This window comes from Cynocephalus volans, chromosome 2, assembly GCF_027409185.1.
Source record: "Cynocephalus volans isolate mCynVol1 chromosome 2, mCynVol1.pri, whole genome shotgun sequence".
NCBI classification, from domain to species: domain Eukaryota; kingdom Metazoa; phylum Chordata; class Mammalia; order Dermoptera; family Cynocephalidae; genus Cynocephalus; species Cynocephalus volans.
Window position 1 is genome coordinate 57,300,905 of NC_084461.1, and position 20,351 is coordinate 57,321,255.

Here is a 20,351-nt window from a genome sequence, read left to right on the forward strand (position 1 = left end):
AGTCTAATCGGAGACACTCTTAGATTTTCATTTCACAGGATTAGCCGTTAGTCATTTAATCAGAAATGGATTTTAGTTATTTTTTAAATGAAAATATAGAATATATACAAATAAAATCACACGCACTTGGAAAATATAGTTTAAATTTTACAGATCATTGTGTCATTAGCTGAACAGCACAACTGCTTATGCTGAAATATAAACATTATTATTTCTTTATAATATTATATTATAGAAACTGCAAAATTGCCAAGTTTATTCTGATGTTGGAAATATTTGGTCTTATGAAGTTAATCAGTCCTCACAGAGAATAATTAGTATTTCAACTTCTTTTAACATCAAATTTTGCGGTTAAAATTAAGTTGTGGAACTTTTCCAAGGTAATATTCAGATGATAATTTTTAATTTTGAAATAAGTAATATGAAATTGCTTAGTAGGAAGACTTCCCCCATATTTCTCTTACCAGGTGAATTATTTTCTGAGCGAAACAGTGGAAATAAGAATATAAATACCCATAAATATGAGGTATGACTATAAAACAATGTTACTTTTAATAAATAAGAAGTAGAAACTTATGCATGCATATAAATACTATCCTTTACCACATGGTTATCTTGAGAGACTAAATGCTTATTTGAATGAAATCAGAACATGTATTTGGAACTTTAATTGACTTGAGAACTGGCAGCACAGTTCTTTGTGTAAATCTTAATTCTTTGAAAGTGAACTTGATTACGCTGTAGTCAAAAGTCATTTGCAACATGTTGGGTGATGAGATGCACTGGCACCACACTCACAGAATATGCTAAAAATAAGAAGTCATGAGACTCAGTTTATTAGGAAACTCACTAATTCTTGATACTCTTGTAAAAGTGGTATTCCTAGGATGTTTTGTTCCATAACCTAACGGGGTCTTGGGGACACCATTTGCATCCCTCTGTCATCCTAGTGTCACTTGAGTCTGGCCCTATTTCCATTTGCACCTTGCTTGCTCCAACCGAGATGAAAGGGGTTCTCTCCCCAGAGAAGCTCCTTGCCTCCTAGTTTCTTTAACACTCTTAAGGCTGTAACACTTACTTGTACCACTGTTATCATTCAATTTATCATATTCTCTATCACTAAACATGGGCTGCAGTCCTTACGGAGTTAAATTATCTGGTTATATATATGGTATAATCACAAAATTTTCCTTAGATTTAACAGGAGTTACCATTTTGTTACATTTGCTACAGCTATTTTAAAAAACAAATTTTTATTTTGTTTAATAAATAAAATGTTAAAGATAGCACTGGAGGCCCTTCCCACCCAATCCCTTTCTCCTGCCTTCCTCCACACCAGGACCTCTCTCTGAAGCTGGTTGCTATTATTCCCATGCAAGTGCAGATCCATAATATCTATGCGAAACTCTTGAGTCTGGTGTGGTTTGGAATTAATATTTACTTTTAGAAAGGTAACATGATCCCTGTACCATACATAACAGCCCAGTAGCTCATAATCAAATATGTTAGTATTTCTACAGCAGCATGAATCAACATTCACACTAAGTGGATTAAATAAATATTTTAAATAGCTTCTCATCGGTTTAGTTGGTGCTTTACCACCAGAAGAGATTACTGTAAATTTACAGACAAACATCTGGGTTTACAGGTTTTGAAATCTTGGATACAGGATTGTGGACATTGATTTACCTTTCAGACATCTATAGATTCTTAACTCTGTTTTTCTATTTGCTTATTTCCTTATCTTTGCTTTTTATCACCACTGATTCTCTCCTGCTTTCATTGATTTCATTATTTTGTTTTCCTGATTTCTGAATTGACTTAGTTCAAGTGTTTTATTTCTTTTTTCATAGTGAAAGTGTTTAAGGCTGTGCCTGTACTTGCTGAATAGAGCTTTAGTTTTTCTCATAAGTCTTTTTAGTAATGTTTTCATTTTTATGGTTTATAAAATAATCTCATTACGTTATAAAAAAAAAAACTCTCTGTCTCAGTATGTACTTAACAAGGCATTTTATAATTTCAAGTTATAGGATATTTTTTTTCCCTAGTCATTAATTTCTAGTTTTGCTGCATTGCGGTTCTTCAGTATTTACCAAGGGTGCTCTTAATGTAATGACAGATTTTTTAAAAATAGAAAAACCTTCTAGAACTGATATTTTCAAATGATATGTTTCAAAATATACTTATTCTAACCAACCATGTTTCCGTTTACTCAATTTCTCCAATCTCTTTTGTTACAATTGCTTACAGAGTTTACCTACCACTAAAAATGAAAATGACAAATAGTTTCTTTGCTTTTTGGTTATATATCTAAAATTGATTAAAAGCAACATTATTTAGCTGTTCACCTTTTCTACCTTACCTTGTTTTAAGTGTTGTGTGACAATTTTCAAAAAGAAAATCCATAGGCAAGGGATAAAAAAATTCACCACCGGAGTTTAAACAAAAAAGAAAAGTGATAGTCTCAGTCAAAAAAAAAAAAAAAAAAAAAAAAAGAGAGGAAAAAGAAAATTCCAATTCCAAATTTTTAAAACAATGGCATTGTTGAGAAAAGCAGCTTCTTCATCCCTTCCTCTTTTTGCCCATGCCACATATTGATGGTAATTGCATCAAAGGACAGTGTGCATTGTAAAGAGAGGTTTCATTACCTTATTTAGGATCTCACTTCATATAATTTATGTTGCTTACCTAAAAGTCACAGTGTGTGCTTGTGAGCAGCAGTAGAAGTGAGGGTATCATACTCAGCTGAGAACTAATCTGTGATCTAACACAGCCAAATTTCACTTCAGTGGTCGCTTTTGGCTTTGGCTTTGACTCTGTCCTATCCATTTTCAGAGCCTGGGTTTTCTCCAGAAAGGAAACTGTCTTTAGGAAACTGTATTATGTATTAAAATGTATTAATGAGGTGAAATCTGGAAGGCATTTTGACCTCTCAGAGACAGCATCAAGGTATACATTTAGGCAGTAGTAGTTCCTGTAATTATAACATGAAAAGGAAACAATAGAAAACGGTGGTATCACCCAAGCCTGGCACTTTGATCTCATGTTCATTTGAAGAATTTCTTTTTGAGGCAGTCATATAACCTCATTTTGGTTTGTTTCAGTCATCCTGTTCCTCCCAGGAGAAGTTGCATCAGTTACCATACCAACCAACGCCAGATGAATTACACTTCTTATCGAAACATTTTTGTACCACCGAAAGCATTGCCGCTGAGAACAGATGCAGGAACACGCCAATGCGCCCCCGTTCCCGAAGTCTGAGGTGTGTAGACCTGACTGAAAACTGTTATTTAGATGGGTTATTTGTTTGCAACCATTTTGAGTGAAGACCTTGGGTCCTCTAATTCAAGTATGTGTTAATTGACTTATGAACTACTAAAAATAATAGTGTGAGTTTTCCATCTATGCATGATATTGTTAATTGCCATCGAAAGGCATCTCATTATTTTTCTTTTAAATTCTCACAATTTGCTAATTGCTGCAGTAGCCGTAATCATGATGGTCTTAGGCAGCAACCTGTAGAAACCTCTAGCCATTGAAAATTTCAAGATAATTACAGGCAAGATCAGTTAATATTGTTATGCTGAGAGGGAGAACCTTGGTTGAAAAGGAAGGACAGCAAAAATAAGAGGATTTTTTCCACCAAAATTCCATATTATCAAAGTCCACCCTGATCTTTTTATTCCTTGTCCATTTATAAGTCTTACTTTCTTCAAGATTGTGAATAGATTTTTAGGAGTTTGTGTCACTGGAATTTTGTGGATGCCAAATGTAGCCACTTGACATTGAGTAGGGCCAGTTTTATTTTTACCTTATTTCAAATAATATGGATCACAGTTTGTTTCTTCAGGAAACAGACTCCAAAACAGAGATTCGTGTTCAGGATGTTTATTCGGGAGTGCTTTGGGGATCAACACCTATGGAAGGAAAGCGAGGAAGCAGGACTGGGCTGAGGGAGAAGTCTAGCTGCATTACAGGCCCAACAGCCTCAGCAGACCCCACAGGGAGCTCTGGGGATGACATGGCCCATCACAGTTGTCCCTCTGGGCCAAATGGCCCTTCTTTTGTATTCCCACCTCAGTCATTGGGTCCATCATTGGATGTCGCACCCTTGGAAGGACATGGCCTTGCGTGAGGTGACTCCCTGCAGCTGAGGCCATTCCTGAAGGGGGACTGAGCTGATGTCACTCACAGCAAGCAGGGCGACATGTCCTTCTTTGAAGGAGGATCAGGGCAGTGCATCTCCTTGTCCTCTATGAGATCCTGATGCTGTAGAATATGTGTGTTAAGGTTTTATTATTTAAAAAATACCTGTGTGTTAGGTATTCAGTTGCATATCAAAGTTTACTGAAAAGGGTTTTCCCTTTATACCTTTCTTCATTTAGTATCATAAACTAATGCTGAATATGGCTACATTGGATAATTGTGAGATATGTTTGATTATTTTGAGATACGGAATAAAAGACCAGTTTTACTAGTTCATCTAGAGGCACTGAGTTTTACCAGATGGGTGCCATTTTTTGTTTTATTAAAGGAATTCCTAGGATATCTGGTGCAAGTTGTATCCACCTAAGAGTGTAAATACACCGAAGTTGCACAACTATATACCATTAGGAAGGAACATGATACTACCATTGAAATAAAGAAAAACGCAGAACAGTTGTATACCTCTGCTTCATATAGTACATAATGCCTACCTCAGCATCCCAAATAAATATTTGCTAGGCTAGAAAATAGATTTCAATTATGTCACCTGTGCCATGGAAGACTTTCAACCCTCTGCAGTGGTATGTGGCAGAGCGCAGGTGTATGATAAAAGTGTGAAATTATACTCTTAAGCATGTCCTAGATGTTGCTGTTTGTAGCAACCGTATTTTATTTTATATCCTAGTTTATTAATTGGTTTCCAGAACTACACAAGCTCATACTGCATGTAGAATATAATATCAATTTAAGAATGCCTTTTGAACTAGTTTTGTATTGTAACTGTAATTATTTTGTGCTATTCCACTTCTTGAGCTTGCTTTTTGAATCCTATTCAAGAATATCTCTGTATCTGTGGGTATGAGTGTGTACATGTATACTAATGACTGATTTTGTAGTTTGTTACCTAATAAACTTTTCTTTCAAAGGTTGCATGGTTCTCTTAATGCAACTGACTATTTATAAATAAAAAACTTATTTTCATTTCATGCTGTGGCAAGTTTAAAAGGGTAATTTGCTTTGCTTGCAGCCCTGGACGTTCTCCCGCCTGCTGTGACCATGAAATAATTATGATGAACCATGTCTACAAAGAAAGGTTCCCGAAGGTAATGAATTGAATTTAAGATGCCTAGCATCTAAACGAGCAGGCAACATAGGTTTGGAGTCTGTGAGGTGGTTTTGTTATGGGAAGTAAGGGTCTAATCCGGTAATGACTTGCATAAAACAGCACCATAGCCTTCTTAGAAAATAACTAAAACAATTTTAAGCCAACATCTGCTGAGAACTGGCCACTCTGTGTGCTGAACTGGCTTTAAAGTGAACCCTGCTGGTTGTGCACCCCACACTGGGTGGGCCTGGTGAGGTGCTGTAGGGAGGGTCTGCTCTGGGCCCCTAGTCCCTTTGTGCTCCTTGTACCCATGTTCTGGGCCTCTGCTGTCTTGTCAAGCAGAGACAGTTTTTCTCCCTCAGAAGCCTGTGAATTGGTGTGTCATGAAAGTTGGGTTTTTTTCTTTTACATCTCATTTTTCTTTTGTGATTTCCCATATCTTTAGCCATTGTATTTCTAAACCTATTAATTTAGAAGGGAAGGAGCAGTTGTGATGCTCCCCAGCTAGACTGGTAAAGAGATTATTTAAATTGAGCCAGAGAGCGATTCGTGAAGGGCTGTTGCGAAAGCCCTGGCTGCAAGGAACTGCTCTCCAGTGGCCCCCATCAACCACTCCTCATTTCCACGTCTTTTCCACCAAAGTGTTTCTGCACACTTAGGAGAAGCCAACCTTCCCATGTTGTTCCTGGTCCTCCCCCACTACCTTTGTTGCCCTTGGCGAGAGAACAAAAGGAAATCTTTGGTTTCATAAATCAAGAGTAGAGTACTTATTATTTGTAATGAACCCAACATTGATGTCATTGATTACAGCTGTTCTAGTTATTTATCACATGTCACTTGCTCACCAGGGAAACAGATACTGACTATACCTAGTTAATGCAGGTTAGGGTGTTAGAGGGGAGCAGGAGGAAGGAGGAAGAGGGAATCTCCCTGCATATATAATTAATGTAAGTGAAGAATATTGTTTAGGCAATAGGTGATCACAGGGAATGAAATGAGAGTCAGAAAAGAAATTTTAGATTTATTTTACCAAGGGAATGCCCTTGGACTTTGGCACATTTTGCAGCTTTGTGTGAAAATGGCAAAGGTGATATCAGATGCGTGCTCCTGGTACTTTAAAAACCTAGCCAAGAACAAACTTTTGGCTCACCCTATGGAACTTTAGGGTTCACTCTTGGTGTTGTATAACCAATGGGTTTGGACAAATGTATAATGACATGTATCCATCATTATAGTATCATACAGAAGGGAGGTATTTTTAAATTCAATTTTTAGATTTCTATTTAACAACTTGTGGAGGTCTCTGAGAATGCTCAGTAAATGTTATGGTCGAATTGTTCACGTGTTTCCTTGTATTACATTTGTGTGTGTGTCTTCTCTTAACAGGCTACAGCTCAGATGGAAGAACGTCTAAAGGAAATTATCACCAGCTACTCTCCTGACAATGTTCTTCCCCTGGCAGATGGAGTGCTTAGTTTTACCCACCATCAGATTATTGAACTGGCTCGAGATTGCTTGGATAAATCCCACCAGGGTCTCATCACCTCCCGATACTTCCTTGAATTACAACACAAATTAGATAAGTTGCTACAGGAGGTAGGAACCATGCATCATAAAAAGTTTTCTGATTTGTTCTGCTTTACCCCTTAAAAAAATATTTTTATGAGACCATTTGCTTATGGTTTGTAACCATGAGATGGAGTTCACATTTCAGGGAAGCAAAGAAGAAGGGAAAAAAAAACACAACTGATTGCTACTTGCTATGAATTGATTCTGCTCATTATTTATAGTAATAGAAAGTTAATGTAATAACCTTTATAGGAAACTTGGGACCCAACAATCTATGACTCTGGGGTAAGTGGTTTGTGAAGGATTTTGAAGCGGTGATTTTTTTCCCCCTTACCCATAAAGTTATAAATTGCCTGAGCATATGTGCGTTATTTGATGATGCTATCTAGTACTAATATCTGGAAAAGCTAAATGGAAAATTGTTGGCTTCTTCCAGGCTGTGTCCTATTAATTAACCTGCATGTGTTGGGTAGTAACGGCGACTTATATTTTCATTAGTGTCAGTTCTTCTAGCAAAATATCCAATTTCCGAAATGACAGATAAACACAGGACCTGTCTAGGCCTAACACTTGCATGCCTAGCTCCTGATAACACCCAGGACAGGAAGAGAGTATGTATGATGGAGTGGAATTAGTGTATGATATTGCTCTTTTGACTGAAATTGATCAGCCACAGCCTGTAAGCGAACCTATTTAGCCTATGTGTTTGGATGCATCGTATTTCTGTATCTCATAGGGCATAAATTATGCCCATGTAAACATAATCATATGTGGTTTTCTCTAAGCATGAATATGTAAATAATTGCATAGAACTGAAGGAAAATGCTAGCATCCTAATTTTTGAGAAACCCATCTGTCCTTGGCCCTGTGGAATTTAGTTCTGGTGAGATAAGAAGATCCCTTTCTGGCTAGAAACCACTATTTTACTTCCTTTTCCTGTCCAAACTTCCCGACAAAGTTTTCTATACTCTGTTCCAATTTTCACATTTCAACCTAGTGCATTTCACTAACGCAACGTCTCTCAGACCGTCTTTAGGAGTGAACACATTGGTTTTTGTTTTTGTTTTTGTTGTTAATTTCCAATTTGGCATGGACCAGTTCTCTTATAAACTAAAACGAAAATGTATTTATAGGGAAATGATCATGCACTTGGGTTCTTATATTTGGCAATGTAAAATTGCTGTAAGAGTTGTTCAGTGCTTATTCTCGATAACTCCTTATCTCATCACACACTGATAATAGCTCATGGACTGGCACCAGGATTTGGACCGCACTTTGAGTGGCACTACACTCAAAAAATGCAAGGACTCTGTGGGAAGGGATATTGTCTGCTTTGCTCACCTAGGATGGTGTGTGATGCCTAGAAGGACTCAAATCTTCGTTGAATGAATGGCTTCTGACCCTTCCTTCTAAACTCACTGATGTCCTTCTTACTGTCCTATCCACTGGACATTTTACTAGCACAGGCCTATTTTACCAGAACATTATTGCTTTCAGCAGTGTTTAACCCCCCTTTTTCTCTCTCTCCCTTCCCCCTTGCTCCTTTAATATATTCTCTTATTCTTGTACCTCTCTGATCATTTCTTCTCTGCCTCTTCCAAGGGTTTCTTTTCCAACTCATATTTTCTACAAGTTAGTTTTCCCATGATCTCATCCTTGGTCCACTGCTCCTCACCTCGCTCCTGGTGATCTTGTTGGCTGCCTTGGATTAAAGACCTGTGGGCTCTAATGGCTTCCAAATCATATCTCAGACCAACAGCTGTGTCTCAGATTTCAGATTCACGTGTCCACCTGCCTGCTGAATATCTTTCCACCTGGACAGCCCATCAAAGCAGCAGACCCAAACTGTCTCAAATGACTCAGCATTTCCTCAACCAAACCTGCCTCTCCTGCATTCTTTGCCTTCATCATTGGCACCACCATCTACCCATCTGCTAGTACTCTTAAGTCTTACTAGACTTCCTCTTTCCCTACATCCAGCAACCACTAGACTCTCACAGTTTACTTTCTAAATATTTCTCTAACTCTTCCCTCCTACTCTGTAACCACTTCCTAGCTCAGACCCTCATCCTCACTGTCTATCTCCCTCCAGTCCTAACTCCTCAAATCCATACTTCTGTGCAGCTGCAAGAACATCTGACACTCTTCAGTGGCTCTGTTCTGCCTACCGTAACATGGCTCCTAGCTATGCACTGCCTCTCAATGCATTTAGCCACCATCCATTATAATCTCAGTGGAGTGGTTCTCACCTTACCAGCAGACAGTGGGCTCTTTGAGGAACAGGGATCATCTCTAATTCTCTGATGCCTAGCTCAGTGCTTAGTGTTTATTAGTTCCTCAGTAACTATGGAAGAGAGGGAGGAAGGAAGAAAATACATATGTATGCATGCTAAAATATTTGATCTGCTGTGATGTATCATCAAGTAATCCAATTCTGCTATTCCTTTTAATCAGACGAGCTTCTGGAAAATGCTGGAAACACTGTGTAAATTACTACTTATGAGAATACCTTGAAAATTATGTTTGTTAAATGGGCACTTTTGAACAGAAGAGGCAGACCAGAGAGGAACTCTGCAGTCAGCCTCTGTGAGATACTCCTTCCTTAATTCTACAGTTCTGTCCCAGGATATTACCATGATTACCAGTTTAGTCCTGTGTTTTTCATTCTTCCGTAGACATTCCCTAAAAAAGTGTAGAATTGATATCTGAAGGTATTTATGTTGAAATCCTCCACTTAATTTTATTCCATATAACAGATTTGGCAGATTGCTTCATGGCAATTAAAAAAAAAAATCTTAGGATTTCAAAAACCATGTGAATGACCTATGTAGTAGAAGAAAATTGGTTGATTTTTGGAGAAATTTCTCTTTTAGCCAGAGAAGCATATATATTTGTGGCACAAAGGTCATTGTTGAGTATGAATGAATGTTTTCCTGTTTATCTTTACAGATAAACAGTTTCAGTCCATTTGTAAAAATTAACACTGTCTTCAAAATCACATTTATAATTTCATTCCAGAGCTTGGAGCTAATTTGTCTCAGGGGAACTTGCCCATTCCAGATAGAGCCAAATTGTGGGAACTTGCTTTGGTTCCCCTTGGTGCAGATGTCAGTTCCACTGTGACATTCTGTCCCCTGCAGGCCTATCTCCCAACCACTTTTTCCATTGTCAGTCTTTTGTATAACCTAGGCAAGGTCCCCCTAAGGCTTCAGCAGCTTAACTGATGCGTTTTTAAAAACCTGAGGTCTAGGTCAATTCCAGCAGAATACTTTTATGTCTGCATTCTTTTTTTTTTCACTTAGGTGTGTTTATCTAAAGAAAATAAAATACATAGGAAGCTCTAACCTACTCTCAAATCTGGGTCACAGTATTTTTTATAGGGATCAACCCTTAAAATACAGACACAGGGTATCCGTTAGTGTTCCCCTTCAGAGCTTACTGCTAGCAACCAGGAAACAGATTCTCTTCTCAAGCTAATTGCACTGTTTTATTTGGTGATGTTTTATCAAAGCTCTTCCTTCCCCTCCCCCCTGTTAATTTAATTTAATGTAGATAAAATATCATTTGAGTTAATATAATTTGTATGTTTTGACCTTGGTTTGGCTGATAATTCTTAGAAGTTTGAAGGAACTGATTATTTTTATGATTTGGAAATGGAATTTATATAATCTAAACAGACTATTTTTAAGTTTTTTAAGATATGAAGTCCTCATTTCCCTTTGAAGAGACCATCAAAACATGCTGAGGCTTTTTAGATTTTCTTTATATTGCTGAATTTATAAAGCAGTAATTATTAGAGGAAGAAGAAACTTCAGTATCCAACCCAAATTATCAACCAAGAAGTTAGGTGGTTTTTTTGTTTCATCTTTAAGGTTTTCTATTTTTAGTTTGGTTAAAGATAAACTATAAAGAAAACCTATAACCATATTTCTTGGCATTTATTGTATCTTCTGAAATCATTTTTGTTGCAAAACAAAAATTGAAAATAAAATTTAAAGGCAGTTTCAATATTTTAGATATATCCTTATATATGTCCTAGTATCCTTACTACAATAGAACCTGTGGTTATAGTTACTAGATGGTTTTCTTTGAACACATTCTATTCTACTATTATTTACCAAAAGTCATTTTCCCTTTTTTCTTTTTTTTTAAAATTTTTAAACGTTAGCTATTTTGCTTTTGCCTATATATGGTTTCTGTACCTGTGTTTTGGGAAATTGCCTTTGATTTAATGGCTTGAATTCAGTAGACATATTACTGCTAAATGCAATCATTTTTTCTAAATTTGGTCTGCCAGTTCTTTTCATGGGGGAACTAGTCCTTGCCATGATAAAACACCTTCAATAATGATTATAAACGTTTATTACTGTGTCTGTGAAATTATATTATACCATCATCACCTTGATGTGTTTTTTTAATCCTTAGAGAAAACTAAATCATAAAAACTTAAAATTTAAGAGATTCTAAAAGTGAATTTGCATAAAAGTTCACATTAAAATTTTTAAAACTTCTATTTTATGCCTGCCTTGATGTAGATTTACCTCATTTTTCTGCAAAAATATCATCGAAAATTTAAATTGCTATTAATAAACCAAGTTTGCTCTCAGAATATTTATTGTGCATGGGCAATATGTAAAATGAAATTTAAAACGATTAAGTCAGTTAAATTTTATTGATTTGAGTGCCTAGGTATTATTTATGCAGTGTGTGAAATTGAAGTCTGAAGTATATATCCAGGCATAAACATTATTCAGGTATCACTGGAAATAAGCATCGCACACTTCTTACATGTGATAAAGTTACTGCTTTATAGGCTAATCATATTGTATATGTGAAGTATATTTTGTGAATGTGTTAAATGCCCAAAATCAGGTCTTCACTGTTTTAGGCATGTCATACAAGATGTCACATCTGGAAAATCAAGGTTCTTGGTCAGTTGCTCACTCTACTTGTACCGTGTACTTAATGTGTCATAAGCTTTTAATGCCTCCTTCATTCATGGTTCACATTAGGAGCCCTAACATTTGATAATAAATCAAAGTTTTGCAAATAAAGTTTAGCTAATAGAATTGTTTTGTAGATATAGATGTTTAATTATGTCCATTTACGTAGAGATAATCTATTATCAATCTTTTAAGTGTATTTTCTGAATCAGTTAATTTTTGAATATTTGCAGTTATCTAATTAGCGTGCTTTGCTGCTTTTCTTTTCTATTTAGTGGAGCAATTCTCTATCATCATTCTTTTCATTGCTTTTTCATAGGCTCATGATCGTTCAGAAAGTGGAGAATTGGCATTTATTAAGCAACTAGTCCGAAAGATCCTAATTGTTATTGCCCGTCCTGCTCGGTTGTTAGAGTGCCTGGTAAGTTGCCCCTACACGTGACCACGTTATTTATCATTAACTGTAGGAAAGCAGTAACCATCAGAAAGCTCCAGTTTCATTTGGGTTCAAACACCTGAGCCAAAGGGGAAGCGTCAGGGGTAACTACAGTTTGTGAATGTGTATGATGACATCACATGTGATTTATCTTTTCTGATTTTAAGAAAGAATTCTAAGACTTGTGCTGTCTCAAGCATTAATCATATACATTCTGGTCAGACTTGAAAGATAATCATGAAATAATGTGATTGACCTTATCTCAATGTAATTACTTTATGTCACAGCTGCTTTAAAACTCTTGCTGTGCCTCACTTTTTTGTAGTTGCCGAGATGCAGGGAGAGGGAAGTCAGAGATATGATACATAGTAACCTGTGGTTATTATTACTATTTGTTTTTTAAATGTGGCATGTAAGGAATAAGTGCCAGTTAGCAACCCATTTGGGAGAAAATAGTAGAGCCTCATCCAGACCCAACGGAATGAGACTTCTAGAGATTAATTTCATCGATTATATTTTTTGGCCAGTGCTCGTTTTCTTATTCTAAAATTTTGTTTTATGAAATTTTGATTGATATTTCAATAAAACTGTAAATAAATATGAATCTTTGAATGTAATTATTTTAAGGGGTTATTAATATAGCATCAAAACACACTTTAAGTTCCCTAGCCATTAATGTACACCATGTACGATACAGCTTTTCAGGATTAAACATATACAATACATATATGGTTGTGGTGCTTTGGTTTTGCCCCTATCTTAATTGACATTTATAATGTTCTGTAATAGTGAAATCTTCACAGCTCCATAGTGAGACACAGCAGAGGGAAAATCTTGAAGAAAACGGTGGGGAGTGGGGGGTGAAGGGCTTTCCATCAATGGCTAGGACCCTTAGAATTACAGAATCAAATGTGCCATTTGGCACTGGGTGTCTCCGAAAGGATAAAGGGGTAAAAGTACTGTGGATGCCTCTGGGCAGGAGAACTGGGGACTGGCGAATGTCAGTGGAGGGAAACTTACTTTTTATTGCTTTTCCTGTTGTAGCTTTTGAATTATGCACCATGTGCTTGTACTTCCTGCAATTATTTAATTTGGGGGGAAAATGCCATTTAGCATTACAACTTTTTTTTCTGGACAGCAACAAATATGCTAAGAGCGGATATTGCCTTAAAAAAAAAAGAAATGAATTTTTTATGGTAATCACTCGTAATCAGAACAAAAAAAGTAAAAATATAGCCTCTTAAAGACAGAAGTAACTGAACTTAAAATAGCCTTGGAAATGTTGCTGCTTTCAATACTGTTTAAAACTCATATGAAACTGGAATTTCAGAGTATTAGGGGATGCTTCCTCCAACCTGTCATCTTGTGCCTGCAGTTCCTGGGCTTGCCCTGTCAGTCATTGTAGGTTTATGTAATGGGCACTGAGTGTTTACATTGGTTTGGCTTTTGCTCCATTTGCAGCAAGCTTTCTTATATACCCTTAGAAACTCTGGAGTAAGATTCCAAAGTTGCCTATTTGGGGCATTAATCAAAATGGAAAAGAAGGGGAGGGGGTGGAATCCAGCAAAAGTAACTCAAAATAGCAACTGTGCGTTAAATCTGTAAGCATAGTTGTTTATGACACTTAAATCCACGGCACCACTTAGAGTGATGTGATGCTGAAGATTTTTATTACATACTAAAAGCAATAGACAGCCAAAGTTAGTAAAATACATAGTGACATGTATTACCAAAATTTTACAGAAGTCAGAGGTAATCGGTAGCATTAATTTTCTATTTTTCTTTCTTAATGTTTATATATGTGAATATTAATAACTTAATTTTAGACTTAACTAATAAAAAATGGTAACTTTGAAATTTTTCCTCCTAACATTTTGGACACCTCTATACTAAGGAAGTTTCCTACAAAACCTGTGAGTAAATGTGTTTTAACATTATTCCTTTTGTGCTGGTTGTACAGAGGGAGAAACTGAATTTTCTGCATGAAAGTCCCAGACTTTAAAACTTTGCTAAAAAGGAGAACAATTAAAAATCAGACTTGTTCATTTTCAGTAAGATAGAGATCTTAAGTGGCCTTCAGAAATTGCACTACAAGGAAACTGGAAATGATCACCATCTTTGGGTTACCAAGTACATAAATATATTGGCTTAGAATATGAATAGTCTTCAGATATGAAGTGAGAATGATATACTTTTTAAAGCCATTTGCCTTCTTTCTGCATAAATAGCCTGCAACCAGGTATATCCAGCAGTTTTATTGTAAATGGGATTTATGTAATAAAACGCTAACAATTTTGGCTTAAAGAAATACCCTTTTGTGTCTTCTGCTAGGAATTTGATCCTGAAGAATTTTACTACCTGTTGGAAGCAGCGGAAGGCCACGCAAAGGAAGGACAGGGTATCAAAACTGACATTCCCAGGTACATCATTAGCCAGCTGGGGCTCAATAAGGATCCTTTGGAAGGTGAGTACCTTGGTTGGGCTGATTTTTACTTGCTAACACACTATGGCCCCAGAGAGGAACTTAGTGGCAAGTCTTTATTTTTCCTCATGACTCCATATTTGGGGACCAATTGTGATTTGAAAGAAGTAGCCATAAGTTGAGTCCTGAGTAGCAAACAAGCATGTCCCATTTTGTGTTTATCTAGAGTATGGGGACAGACCTTGAAGCCCTAGAGGGCTGCCAGCCAGAGAATGCCAGAGTGTCCTAGAAGGGTTTACATTTCAATCTTCTCTGAGTATTTTTTTCCCTTGCAAAGCTCAGTTGGGCACTTATTGAGAGTGCATACTTTTAATCTTGAAAACCTTACTAAAGAGATTGACTAATATTAATTTAAAATTGATATTTAAATTTAATTTGGGAATAGTGCAACTGATGGTAGATTACTTTAAATTGAGTGCAGTATTGGTAGGTATATTTTTGTTCCCTTGTCTCAAGAAAGTATGAAAAATAGTAATATACAAGAGAGCCAATAAAAAAAGATTTTTTAAAGCTTATAAAAGGATTTATTGTTGATTCAAATGAACAAAAAAAGATATAATTCTATTAAATACAGAGTGTAGAAAGCATCCTGTTAGTGATTTTTCAAAAATCTAGTCTTGATTAAACCACTACCCCCCAACCTTTTCCTGTTCATTATTGTTTGAGATTGTTATTTATAACACTTTGGTTATATACTGCCTAAAAAGACTTAAAAACAGTCGTTCAAAATTGCCTTCCTGGTTCATTAAATTGAATTTGCAAACAGTGTTTATCTTGCTAAATTGTTTGTGATGGTGGTAAACGCTGGCATAGAGATTTCGCATCTAAATCCAGGAAGCCTGCTGCACTCTGCCCTGCTCTCCTGTCTTCCCTGCTTTGCTTGCTGTTATGGCCTTCATATCTCTGCTTCCAGTGAAATGATGCATGCATTACTGGCAGATAATGCCAGATAAATTCATACTGTACTGAAAGCAATACCACAACAGATTCATCACTTATCAGAGACTGGTGGCTGCTTTTCTGAAAAGTTCCCTGGGGAGAGATTTTTCCCCATGGCTTTTAAATTACCATCTTTACCTTTTTGAATCATGAGTCTTCAGAAATGGTTTAAATCAATGAAATAAAAAGGGCAGATGTTTAATGGTATTTAGATGAGTTTTAAAAATCTCTTCAGGCATTACAAAATGCCTTAGCTTCTTGCTTCAAAAGCTGACTCTTAGTTTCATTCCATTACTACCCACTGCTTACAGATAATATGTATTTCTCAGATAATAGTTATTTAGCAGAAATTCTATTTAAAACAGAACCATCTTTTAATTTGTTTTCTTATGCAAATAATTGGAGTGGGGGAGGCTGTCAAAGCATTTTACAGTGACTGTTCACACCAGCATAGTTAAGATTGTGTCAGCCCTTGAATTGTAGACCAAGTGAGTTCTTCACAGTTTTCTTACCTGGCAGTAAATATCACTGTACGCTCAACTTTGGTAGGTGAATAATCTGAGGCCCATTTATGTACCTTTAATCTTTAAAAAATTAATAGTGATCTTTGTCAAGTTTGGGGTTTAGTAATGTAAATTTATCCCTGGGAGTTGTGTTTTTAACTCTTGACATTTAATTTTTTTTATTTGAATCTGAGGACAGTTTTTAATCTATTTGTTAACACTTAAAATGTGACTTCTCCAGGTAACTTAATACACAGTCATAAACTCTGATGGATCTACATTTGCTTCCCTTTCTTGTCAACATGTAAACTAACATATATGAAGCCTGTCCTTTGAAGGTTAGGTGAGAGTTCTGGAGCTCGGCTGCCCAGGATAGCAGCCTGGAGCCAGCACTGCAGCACTGTGACCTTGACCATGAGTTGATGAGCCTCTTTGTGCTTAGTTCCTAACATAAAAATGGGGAAATAATAGTACCTATTCATAGGGTTGTGTAGAGGATTATGTGAGTTCATCACTATAATTGCTTACCTTAGTAATTGCTTAATAAATGTTAGCTGCTGTTGGACTTAAACAATATTAAATGTTGCCTCTTTCCTTGAGAGTCCTTCCCACTGAATACATTCTAGTTCACCTCCAAGTCCATAAATCTAAGGTGCTAGTCACATTGGATGTTGGCATCATTTGAATGGCACCAAGAAAGTATATAGTGCTAAGCTTGTTTTTATTCTGGGATTTCCCCTATAAGTAAAACCAGGAAAGTTAGTGCCAATCTCCAGTTATTTCAGAGTCTGGGGTTTATAAATTTTTATCTCAAGGTAGCACTTCAGTTGTTTTGCTTCATATCTCTTATGTGTTCTCTCTGCCCAGAAAGGATGATTATAAGAACATAAATACATGAAATAAGAGCCTAAGAAATAATTTTAAATGAACGGGAAAATATGTAACTAAAAACTATAACTTTTTATTATATATGTTCAATTTTGAAAATTTAGAAAATGCAAGTAACAGAAGAAAGTACAAATTACCGGTGATCCTGCCACTTGGAGATAATCCCTGTCAAAGTTTTGAAGAAAATTCTTTCATGTTCTTTTCTTTTTACAAGACATGTTATTTTTCTCAAATGAAGTATAAAAATGAAGATGAACAGTAAAATAATTAGGTTTTATCATTTATTTGTATAAACTCAAGGAGGCATTCCAATGTCGGTTGAGCAGTTAGACATCTTTATCTCTTTTAACTAGACCGCCACGGTAGTACTGAAGATGGTGTCAATCATGTGGCATCCAGCCCAGGATTGGCTACTTTATACAATATAATTAATAATAATAAGTAACAACCAGCATTTAATGAGCACTTAATTTTTGTTAATCAACATGCTAAGAGCTTTACATGCATTGTCACGTATAATACTTATAAAAAGCTCTAAGGATAAGTTAATATTGTTCCCATCTTACAGGGAAGAGCCAGGAGTTAAAAGGTCACTCAGCTAGTAAGTGCTGATAGTGGTGGTAACCCAAGTCTTTTCATCTTCAAACCCTTCTTAACCACTACTATTACTTCCTCTCTGACAAATTGCAAATTCGTAGTGTACTTGGCAGTATATCTCTCGGAGGATGTGAAGGAATGGCACAAGGGATGCTCACTTGAAGATCACTTCCAAGTTGTAGTCAATGAACCTTTGATGCCTTTCAGAAGCCAAGAAGACTTGCTTCTGTTAGATATCCGATTATAAGCAACTTGTTGACCCACAAAGCCTTTCCAAGCTGCAGTGACTGCGCCAGCCAGTAAATCCTGCTAGCTGGAGCAGAGGCCCAGTCTCTAATGTTCCTACATCTAGATGTTCATAAGAAATGGTGTTCCAGGGAAGGGGGTGTAATGAACAATTCCAAAACATCATTTCCTGATTCTTGCCATTTTGGTTTTAAGATTTTCCCATGGGCATATTGGAGTATAAATTTTTCTTTCTTCTTTTTTTTTTAAATATTGGAGAAATTATTTTTCTTTTATTTTAGCTTAGTACTCTTGTCTAATTGCAGTATTTTTCTTAAACTTGCTCTTTTTTAAAACTTAGAAATGGCTCAATTGGGAAACTATGATAGTGGGACAGCAGAAACACCAGAAACAGATGAATCAGTGAGTGTAAGTATCTTTCTTGATGAAATATGATGTTGGTTTTTCTGTTTATTAGCATCTGGGCATTTTAGCTGTGTTAATTACTTTATTTGTTCAACAAATATTTATTGTGCTTCTATATGCAAGGCACTATGCCAGGTGCTAGGCATAGAATTTTAGCCCCTTCCTTCAAAGAGAAATGAAAATTAATAAAAAGAAGTAACACACACAAAAAAATAGAAAATGATAAACGTGAATAAGATCTCTTAAGAATAAAGACTATGTGCTACCAGAGTATAATATAAAGAGATTTGTCTTAGTCTGGCCAGTCCTAAAAGATTTACCAAGGAAATGGCACATGAGCTGTAATGTGAGAAATTGCTAGGATGAGAAGGGGCAGAAGGAACAATTGAGATGTGGAGTGCACCTGAGGGCTTAGAGCAAGGGAGACTGAAGAAACTGGAGAGCGTGGTTAAAAGCTAGACACATATGACCCTGTTGTTCATATTTGTCAGGTTTTTTTTTTTTTTTTTTTTTTAAGAGCAATAGGAAGCAACTAAGTTTGGAGGATGTGTTTGGGTGTATGGGGTTAGGGGTGGTGATGGGAGATAACCAAATCAGAGTTATGGCTTGAAAAAAATCACACTGATTGCAGTATAGAGAGCAGATGCGGTGTGGGGAGCAGGCAGGGGTGACCATGCAGAAGCCAGTTTAGAGGCTGTTGCAGTGGCACAGGCAAGAGGTCCTGGATGCTGGTGCCATTCTGCCTAATCGTGAACACCAAAAGAAGAACCAGGACGGAGCAGGTTGGAGATGGTCAGGAAAGCAGGGCTAGGCTGTGTAGCCTGAGGGCAAAGAACCCAGGCTCTGGAGTCAGATTGCCTGGATTTCAAAATTAGCTCCATCTATTACTAGCTGTGGAAAAAGAAGAAAAAAAAAAAATCTCACTGTGCCTCAGTTTCCCATGTGTAATGTAGACATAAAAGATTATAAAAGATTAAATGAAATATCCTATGTAAAATGGTTAGGACAGTATCACATAGTAAGTGGTAAATAAGTGATAGTTGTTTTTGTTAATTATATTATCGTAACTGTCATAATTTTGAGTGTGTTGAGACTGAAATTCTTTGAAACATCCAAGAGGAGCCATCGAACTGGCAATTGTATATAAGTTCTGATACAAGGGTACTTACAAAACTTTGTGGAAAAATAAAATTAAAAGATAATCTGAATCTTTCAATGAACTGTTTGAAGACCCCTCGTATCTTTTGGCACTCAGAGTTTCTGGTGGAGGTCTAGGTGACGAAGGGGTTATCTGTGGACATAAATGAGATCAGTCAGGTAGGGAAGAGTTAATGTGACAAGAGGGCCTGTTCAGCTCCTTTCGGCTCAAAGCTGTGAAAGAGCAGCGCTAGTGGGAGTGGTTGAACAAGTAAGTGTCCCAGTCTCGAGTTATGTTTTCTGTGATGGAGCATTGGCAGGTGATGACTACATCCAGATCCCATGGCCAGACACCAAGGGGACTGAGGAGAGAGACGGCTGAGTTGAGGAGGTGGGCTAGCCTTGAGGCCGGAGTGTTAGACACTGTGTAGACACTGAAGTCACCCAGGATGGTGGGAAGCAGGTACCCAAGTCTTCCAGGGATGAGAGGGACAACAGGATGCACAGTGACGGCACTGAATGTGGGGAGGATGGCACACATCTCAGAGTCATGAGGTTTCTTCCAAAACGATGGGCAGGGAATTCTGGACTCTGCAGAGGGGAGCAAAGCGGCCATTAACAATGACAGGACAAATAGGGCAGGAGAAAATTTTTTTTTAAAAAAGCACTTTGTTTATTCCTGTCCTTTGAGCTAAACTTTTTAAAGAGCTGTCTTTTTGAAAATTGGTATCTAAACCACATAAAGATTTCTGGTATGGAAGTAAAGAATGACAGACATTCTGTACTAGAGTGTCCCATTTGTCACCTATTGCTTTTCCAAATAAGAAAGATTGCCACAGGAAATGACACAGAAGTGCTTTGGTCGGGGAGGAGAGGCCACATTGTGCACCAGCCC

At 36.8% G+C, this 20,351-nt stretch overlaps 1 protein-coding gene across 4 annotated transcripts in view; it reads left to right on the plus strand.

Moving 5' to 3' along the window:
• The window catches only part of LOC134369410 (microtubule-associated serine/threonine-protein kinase 4-like), a 198,916-nt gene that overhangs the window by 132,919 nt on the left and 45,646 nt on the right, over positions 1–20,351 (plus strand). For all 4 annotated transcript variants that reach the window (XM_063085876.1, XM_063085877.1, XM_063085878.1 and 1 more), the window contains 6 exons: positions 3,105–3,262; positions 5,234–5,309; positions 6,698–6,907; positions 12,143–12,244; positions 14,591–14,723; positions 18,255–18,322. In XM_063085876.1, the coding sequence (XP_062941946.1) occupies positions 3,105–3,262; positions 5,234–5,309; positions 6,698–6,907; positions 12,143–12,244; positions 14,591–14,723; positions 18,255–18,322 (747 nt within the window). The remainder of the gene's footprint in view (positions 1–3,104; positions 3,263–5,233; positions 5,310–6,697; positions 6,908–12,142; positions 12,245–14,590; positions 14,724–18,254; positions 18,323–20,351) is intronic.